Source organism: Emydura macquarii, unplaced genomic scaffold, assembly GCF_026122565.2.
Source record: "Emydura macquarii macquarii isolate MOO-44397 ecotype Brisbane River unplaced genomic scaffold, CSIRO-AGI_Emac_v2 contig_3128, whole genome shotgun sequence".
NCBI classification, from domain to species: domain Eukaryota; kingdom Metazoa; phylum Chordata; order Testudines; family Chelidae; genus Emydura; species Emydura macquarii.
Window position 1 is genome coordinate 5,530,001 of NW_027133265.1, and position 9,314 is coordinate 5,539,314.

General features: G+C 45.1%; 1 protein-coding gene across 1 annotated transcript in view; it reads left to right on the forward strand.

The window, feature by feature from the left end:
- Nucleotides 1-1,323, forward strand: part of PHOX2B (paired like homeobox 2B) — a 2,597-nt gene extending 1,274 nt beyond the window's left edge. The window contains exons 2-3 of the mRNA XM_067531150.1: nucleotides 1-27; nucleotides 882-1,323. The exon at nucleotides 1-27 is cut by the window's left edge and continues 161 nt beyond it. Coding sequence (XP_067387251.1) covers nucleotides 1-27; nucleotides 882-1,316 — 462 coding nt within the window. The 3' untranslated portion in view covers nucleotides 1,317-1,323. The remainder of the gene's footprint in view (nucleotides 28-881) is intronic.
- The last annotated feature ends 7,991 nt before the right edge of the window (nucleotides 1,324-9,314 follow it).

The window sequence follows — 9,314 nt, forward strand, 5'->3', positions numbered from 1 at the left end:
ATAGACCTCACCGAAGCTAGAGTTCAGGTATGTAAGGATGCAGGATTTGGGATAATTTATACAACGGTTTTGCATCCAGAGGCACTTTACAAGGACACACACAACGACTAAGAATTTCCCAGGCCCGGGCGAACCGCATTAGACAGGTATTTCAGAGACAGGGCATGATTTGTTACAGGACAAGTACAAAATCTCCACGTTTACATTACATCCTGAAAATCAAATGCACACAACGTGACGATTAACTTTACACGCATGCATCTCTTCTAGCAGGGCGATCACACACAAACACAACCAAACAGCAGCAGGCGGCAGGCAAACAGCCCCGTGGAAATTCTCTGGCTCTAAACACGCTGTGTGTTCTGGGGGGGTCTTTAGAGTTTGGTTCCCCCCCCCCCCCAGTTTAATGCAGTTTTCTGGCCTGTTTTCTTTTGGCTCTCACTTTTAGACTATGCCATTTCTCTAAAGCCATCCCTGAAGGCGCCTTCCCTTCACCCCAACCGGGTTTCCTTCTAGTCCCAGATGATGGATGCTTTTACACTTTCTCCGTGGCCCTTGATCACGCGCAAGACACCCCGGTGCCCTCCCGCGCCCCCTGCTCGGTAGCAGAATCTCGACCTCGGGCCTTTTATTTGTAATTAATCGGAGGCACAAAACGCGAGCCTGGCTGCAAAGCACCGGGGACGGCCTGGGTGCAGAGAGGAGCTGCGGGCGAAGGGCATGCCCAGGTTTCCCTCCCCCGGCCGCCGAGGGGGTGGATCGGTGGCTGTGCGCCAGGCACCTGCAGGGCCTTTCCCCGGGGCGGGCTGGGGTGTGTCCCGCGGCCTTGGGGGTCCCTCTAACTCTTTGCTGTCCTCTCCCCCCGCCCCGCCCCGCCGCAGGTCTGGTTCCAGAACCGCCGGGCTAAGTTCCGCAAGCAGGAGCGGGCGGCGGCCGCCGCGGCGGCCGCAGCGACGAACGGCTCGACGGGGAAAAAATCCGACTCGTCCCGGGACGACGAGAGCAAAGAGGCGAAAAGCACCGACCCGGACAGCACCGGAGGGCCCGGGCCCAACCCCAACCCGACCCCCAGCTGCGGCGGGGGCGGCCCCAGCCCCGCGGGAGGCCAGGGAGCGGCGGGCCCCGGCGGGGAGCCGGGCAAAGGAGCAGCCGCGGGCGGCTTGGCAGCGGCGGGGCCCGGGCAGGGCTGGGCTCCCGGGCCCGGGCCCATCACCTCCATCCCGGATTCCTTGGGCGGGCCCTTCGCCAGCGTGCTCTCCTCGCTGCAGAGACCCAGCGGCACCAAAGGCAGCCTGGTAAAGAGCGGCATGTTCTGAGCGGCCTGCTGCGGGGGGGGAGAGCCCGAGCCCGGGGCCGGGGCCGGGGCAGGGGCGGGGCGGGGCTCCCGTCCCGCCCGCCGCTAGGACTGATCCGGACCCCCCGGGCCGGACCCGCCCCGCGCCTCCCGCAAGGGCCGGGGCCACTGACTCGCTGATGGGAGCCGAGCGGCCCTGGCGCCCCGGCTTCCCGCCTCCCCCCGGGCTCTGCCGGCAGCAGCGGCCCGGCGGGGGGAGGCTCGTCCGGGCCCGGCCGGGCCAGCTGCAGCGGCGTCGGGATTCGGAGACTCACGGTGCAGGGACTGCGAGGCGCCCGCTTGCCAACCCCTCCGCTTCCCCCCCGCGGCTTTACGTGCTGCTTGGCCCGCCGAGCTCTCCCCGGGACCCGCCAGGGAGGGCTGGCAACGCCTTCCCACGCTCAGCACCGCCTGCCAAGGACTCGACTGTCCCGCCGGGATCTTCCTCCGCTCGCTCTCATCCTCCAGCGGCTTCGCTGGCCCGGCTTGTTTTTTTAACACCTCGTTTCTCTTTGATCCCTTGGCAGCTGCTGCAAACGGCCCGCAGCTCCCAATCCCGGGCAGGGAGCAGGTCCCTGGCGCCCCGGCTGAGTGTCCCCCTAAGACTCGCATCCTTTCCGGTGGATGGACTGTATTTATTATTAAGTATTATGATTACATGGTTCACGCAGTTCTTAGGCATCTCCGTTAGGGTTTTATTTTATTTTTGTTTTTTTTAAAATTTTCTTTTAAAAGACACAAAAATGTAGCTGTTAGTTGAATGTTGACAGGTATGCTTTAACTTTTTTCCGTGTCTTTCTACAACTGTGTTCTGTGACTCAAATGTATAGTGTTAATATCAGTACAAACTTGTCTACTCTAGATGACCGTATAAATAATGTTTTCCCTCCTTGTAGTCTCTATGGCGTGTCTTTATGGAGAAATAAGGTTCTCACGGGTTAAGTTACTTTGCGTTTCGAGAGACCAGATTCAGACAACGGTATATATTTTTATTATCAGTTGCATGTCGTCTTTTATTTTTCCCTTCCTGTTGAAATATGTTTGTGAGCATAATCGTCATAAATTATGTTCAGGGTTTTCAAATTTATTTATATGTGGTTAAAATGAATGCTTCTATTTAAAAGGGGAAATATTTCTACATGTGCATATAGTTTTCCAAGAGTGTACCATTAACTGATTGTTGATAATAAAAACAAAAAAGCAAATATAGCACTGCAGTTCTTTTGGCTTAATTTTTTTCGTAGAGTTTGTTTAACAAAAGGTAAAACAAGGAAATGTGGAAGTGAATCGCAGGGGAGGCTAGTTTGAGTGATCAAACTTGCAGTGCGTGAGGAAGTGGGATTTGAGCAGTGACATTTGTTATATTAATATGTCAATATTAAGTTAATAGGGGAAAAGTCACCTCTACTGGATAACTATGTTATAATTGTTAATTCATTAATTGGAAACATTAGCTTCTAGGGACCTCAGATCCTTGCACTATACAGAACTTCCCCCACTGTAAGAGGTCTCAAATGTAGGCGTTTGGTATGAAAAATCTGAAATGTGCTGGCCTCTTAGGTGATACAAAGACCATAAGGAATTGAACTATTTTCTTTTTTCACTCATTACACTCATACACTTCCCTGCTCAACCCATGAAGAACATGCTTTAAAATGTCTGTGGCATTTCTGAAACGGCCTGTTATTCTATAATCTTTACAATGAACTGTTTGTGTATATGGGGGGCTGGGGGGAGGAAGGTCATCAAGGAAGTCAGGGAGTCACGAACTAGTTGATTTCTCAGACTAGAAAAGAATGTTCTTATTTGTGAGAGGAGGTAACAATTTCCATAAATGCCAGAGGAAGTCTCCCCAACACATCACATATACTATAAGGACCAGATCCTGCTCCCTTTACTCACCAGTTAAGTTCCACTGAAGTCAGTGTGAAGGCAGCAGGGCTGGACTCACTTATATCCAAGACTACATTTGCATTTATCTTACATTAAAAGGAATTGGCTGCTATTAACATGCAGGAACAGGGCATTCTCTTTCCTTCACTCGGTTTCAGCAACTTGCCTTTGCTGAACTTCTGCTTTTCTAACTACACAGACAAGCATTAAACACCTGACTCTAAAGTGCTCTGACCCATCCCAGCTCTGTTCTCTTGGTGGTTTGAAAATGCTGTATTTCAGCTTAATTTTTTATATTTACACTTTTAATCATACAGCATCCATCCCCCTCCTCACAGTGATGGCCTTCACCCAGACAATTCGGAGGCAAACCAGTGTCCACATGCTTACACGCTGCAGGGCAGGCTCATTCCTCACAGAGCCTGCCGTGCTTTCTCTCAGAGGGGTTTTCCCTTTAAGGCAACTTTACAAATGAGGATTGGAGTGTCTCTAGTAAACCCCAGTCCAGGATGGAAAGCAATGAATAGGGTTAATCGTGTTGGATTGAAATGCCAGAACCCTTTGTGACACTCCAGTCCTTTCTAAATGCAGCTTTAAGAGTATGGTAGATGCGAGAAGTTGACAGAACTGAAAGAGAGAATTCCAAGTCCAGGTGGCTTATACTTGAAAGTGCCCCTTAGACTAAAGCTCTAGTGGGTGAGGAAGGAGGCACTCTCTGATGGTGGGTATACCAAAATCATATCTACAGAGAGGCACATGGTCATTGTACAAGGGATCTCAGTCAGTGTATTGTGAATACTGTGCTTCGTGAGGCCTATGTATGAGTTGGGTTTGATAAGTTCCATTGTTCTTACATAGTCTGGTTTGTTTAGGTTCCTTTTACTTGTCACTGTAAAACAGCTTTGTGCTTAAAATTTAAAGCCAAATTGAAAGTTATTTTAGCTGATGCCTTAGAGGTAGCTGACCTTAGGGTGTTCCAACTTCCCTTTGAATCTTCTGGAAGAGAGATGGAAAAAGCTGACTCAATTTTGGGGTCCTAATAGAATAATTTATATTTTGGCTTGTCAAGCCGTTTGCTGGTAACCTCAATGCTACATGTTATGTTACAAAGGCACTGTCAGCTGGTAGCTGAGAAGCACTGTTTAACCCAATCTCCAATAAAGTGGAAAGCCAGAAATAAAATGAACAGAAGTGTCACCTGGTGGAACAGATAAACTGATGATTAAAGGATAAGATTTCCTGGGCTTCCTTCCCTGCAACCCTCTGGAATTCTTGACAAGGGAATTTCATTTAATTAATGATACGATAGCCTATAAAAATATACTTTCAGGGTCGTTAGAAATAAGGGAAAGACCCCCCATTGACTTTGATGGGGCTGGATCAGGCAGTATGAGAGTGGTCTTCTTCAGCAGTTCCAAAACATTTGAGAAAAGGCTATCAGAGCCACACAAAAAAAAAAAAAAAAAAAAAAGCCCAGGAAACAGTTTCAGAAGATCCAGAAGGATGCAAAAAAGGAAGCCGTTCGGAATTAGCGACAAGTTTGCAGAGATAGGAAAGGAAGAATTAAAAAAAAGATAGAAGGCCAACCTCAGGAAGAGCCATGTGAAGACCTGCAACATGAAGGTGCATTGGATGTGTTACCATCTTCAAGCAATAGATATTCTCATGTAAATCAGCCTATTCATTTTGACAATGCTATAATCCACTTTTCTCTCTCCATGCAGACACTTGGACACACCAGCCATATTCAATAGCAGTTATCCATGGGTAGCTCTATAAAGTCTGTCATGCAGGTTACCTACATGCAAAATTAGACAGGGTGAAAGGGTGATATGAAACATAGCAAGATGTCTACAGAAAGAGAAAGGAAGTGAAACAACTTTCAGAAGTAGATGAAAGTCTAACCAGACTAAAATAAATTCATACAGGAATTGCTGAAAAAGGTGACAAATGTCAGAAACTGTGTTACAGCTCACAAGACACATGACTGGACGCATGCAACGCAACCCAAAGTGAATGGGATCTGGTGGGGGAGGCATATGTACCAGAGACCATATAGTATTATTTTATTCATGATAAGGGAAAGACAACAGTTAATAAAACACATAATATGAACTGGAAAGCACCTACATATACAACATAATGACATGAAACCATAACAATATATTTGTAAATCTATGCCTTTTGTGACAGGTTTACTGAGAAAGTGGCAACTTTTTAATACCTGGAACCAGGACTTAATAAATGCATTAAAAAGTTTTCACATTCCTTGTGCTAGACAAATATATGAATATGAACAGTTTATAGATGAGGGGCAGAAATTTTATGTGGATCTTCATTGCTTTTCAGTCTCCTGTCTGCTTCACACTTTCTTTTTTCTCCTGTAGCTATTTCATTCCCTCTTCTCTGAGTCATTCCTTTTCTTCTACTCGATGTTCTCCCCATTTCCTATAGTCTAGTCAAAGTTTCTCTGGTTTTTCTGAAATGAGATGTGTAGAGAGACACATGATTGTGTCTTGTCAGATACTTCCTGATATGGAAATTTGCAATGTCACCAAATACTCCACAAACCTTGTGTCACATAGATAGATTATACCTAGGTTGAAAATCCTGGTTCCATTGAAGTCAGTGGAAGTTTTGCCACGAAATTTATTGGGGCCAGGATTTCACTTCCAGCACAGTTATCTGATAATGTTTTCAGTATAACTATATAGTAGTAAGTCACCTGTATCTTTCCCTCCTGTTAGACAATACGTACCCTTTTATATAGGCCACAATGACCAGGCATCACCTGTTGATCTTTATCTAAGATATAATACAGTTCCTCAAATTGATACGTGGTAGACTAGAATTTCAAGAGAGAGCATTTTTGTTCTGTTTGTTTCAGTTTATGGTTACTCTGATGAAATGGGAATAGCTTGTAATATTTTTATGAAGCCTCGGTGTGCCTCAGTTTCCCTTTTGTGCTGCCTAAAGGACCAGTGGGTGTTACTTAGTGGATGGAAGACAACCGTTTGCTCTAAGGGTGGTCTCAGAGACATAGGTGTGCCTGTTGCCTAGGTCTTAGTCTCCATATCAATGGAGCATCTGAGAAGACAATGGTGAATCCAATCAGCAGGCTATTGGTGCCTAGCAACCAACAACCCAAAGGGATATGGACTTCCCCACCTCTCCTTAGGGGAGCTGAACAATCCCCCAGCTCCAGATGGAAGGACTGGAGAGGTATGAGGTGGGGGATAAGAGCTGGCTGCTGGAAGGAGTCAGACTTTCACCTGGAGTCTGGCCAACAAGGTTGTGTTTGGCTAAGTCGTCTCTTCCAGAGAGGCAGCCAGTCTTGATTTGCAGGCATCAAGAGACGGAGAATCATTTTTGTGGCTCTTTTCTGCTTACTCTCCAATTTTGCAACATCCTTATAATGTTGAGACCAGAACAGTATGCAGTATTCCATTATCAGTCTCACCAGTGCCGTGTACAGACGTAAAATAACCTCCCTTCTCCCCCTCACTATTCCCTGTTTATACGTCAAAAGATCACATTTGTCCTTTTTTTGCCACAGCATCACACTGGAAGTTCATGCTGACTGCTTGTCTACTATGTCCCCTAAATCCTTTTCAGAGTCACTCTCCCCTTCGCAGGATGCAGTCCTCCATTCTGCAGGTATAGCTTGCCTGCCTTATTCCTAGAGGTGTGGCTTTACATTTGGCTGTATTAAAATACATTATGTTTGAATGGGCCCAGGTTACAGTGCGATCCAAGTTGCACTGTATGCCTTCCCTATCCTCATCCTTATTTACCACTCTGCCAGTCTTTGTGTCAGCTGCAAATAGTATCAGCAGTGATTTTATATTTACTTCCAGTCCACTGATGAAAAATGTTGTATAGCATTGGTCCTGGTACCGAGACCTGCACAACCCCACTATACCTTCATTTGATGATGAACCCCCATTGGCAATTACTTTTTGAGATCTGTCAGTCAGCCAGTTCTTAATACATTTAACGTTTGCTCTTAACTGGGTGAGTCAGAACTCAACAATCTGGCCCTAACTAAACCACATCCACACTAATCAAAATTTGCCAAATATACAGAAGTTATATCAATTTAATAAAAGAAGAAATGTTAACTTATAAGAAGGGGCCTTGAACAGAGGTGAGGAGGACATTTTAAAATCCACATTTCTAATGTACTGGAATCTCAAATAATTATTTGCTAGTGTTTGATTAGTTAATTACTCCTGCCATTTCTTATATGTGGGGTTTTTTCTTACTACATACATTCATATAGCATGCTGGATATGATATATACTGGAATGGGTTACCTAGAGAGGTGGTGGAATCTCCATCCTTACAGGTTTTTAAGGTGACAAAGTTCTGGCTGGGTTGATTTAGTTGGGGTTGGTCCTGCTTTGAGCAGGGGGTTGGACTAGATGACCTCCTGAGGTCCCTTTCAACCCTAATCTTCTATGAGTCTATGATATAAACCTAGATATATAGACAAGTAGATAAAGACCATTGATCCAAAGAAACATTATTTCAAACCTTTACTCATAAAGTGTTTTTCTTGATTTGGACATTAAATCTCCTTTTAGCAAAATACATTTAAAAAAAATAAATCTTATGCTAAATTTTCAAAACACTTGTGGTATTTGGCTGCCTAAGGTTCCTTCTTGTTTTTTACCTTTCAGTTGCATTGCTATCATAAACACTTTCATGTAGATTAGAACTGGGCCCAAATCACATCATTCTGATCTAGATCTGGAGTTTGAACACCTCAAACTGTGAAGGTATTGGGCACTGCAGCTTTGGTTTGGCCCATTAGCAAAACATGGACTAGCTGTGGAATTCAGCTGTGGAGCTGGGTTTGGTTCTGATACCATCCTTTCCCATAATACATATGCACAAAAGTTCCGAAGTGTTTTGATCGATGCTTGTTGTTTGAGTTCTTCTCTAATTTGTATATATATTTCCCCAGAGATTAATTCTTCAGCACAAATGAATATTTACAAGTGAATTTTGCTATTTAAAAGTGGGTGGAGAGTTGGCAGGAAAATTACAATAGACATTTATCATTTTCAGTGAAGAAAAAATGTGCCTAAATAATTGAATAGTTGTAGATAAATACACATTTAATAAGGATGGCAAAGTATCCTGGGCCAGTGGCAGCTGAAAGTACTATGGAAGTCTTTATAATCCATTAGAAGGATGTTATTTTTTATTCGCTTTTCAAATCACCCTCATTTATTGCAATGGAAGATGTAAACAGACTCAGCTAGCAAGGCAGTGCTTTTAAAATAGTTAGATTTGACCATAAACCAGGCAGATTGCTGCTGCAAGATTGTCCAAAGCAAGGGTAAGAGAAAGACACTCTTTCTGAAGTTCTGCTATTCTGACCAGTCAGGCAGGAACAATCCTCAGTGAGTAGGGAGGAGGATTAGGGGGAAATGTATATGATGGTGTGAGGTGAAATCCTTAGATAGCTCCCCCATCCTCCTCTCCAGCCACCTAATGTCCAGAGCACTCATTTTACATTTAGTATGAATGTCTGAGGATCAAAATGTTAATCTATATCCATTCCCCATCATCCATAAAGTGGAATAGTAAGAGTAGGAGGACTGGAGCATTTGAGGAGTTGCCGGTGGGATATACTTCCCCTCTGTCACCAGTTTAACCCAGGTACTATCTGGTTGCTGGACAGAGGCCTTTATGAAACAAGTTGGTGGCTTCAGTTGAGTTGCTAGTGGAAATCTGTCCACATAATAAAAAACACTATTGCAGCTAGTACTATTTGCAGCAAGTCCACAGATAGGCCAAAGAATGATGATAGCAAATGATAGGTGAGTCCTTCAGAAGGAAGTTGAGGCTAACTGGTAGGGCAGTATAGGTGAAGATTGCACTGCTGCTGCTCAGGCTATATAACATTTCCTGCCGATAGAAGCAACGCCATAGCAACCTACTCTGCAAACCCTGTAGCTGGGGCCATCATCCAAAGGTGGGCCTCAGCTCCAGTTCATAGTTTCAAGGCTATATCGACTGATGCAGAGCAGACTAACTGTAGCACAAAAATGGGCCCTTTCTGCACTCAAAGTGCTAC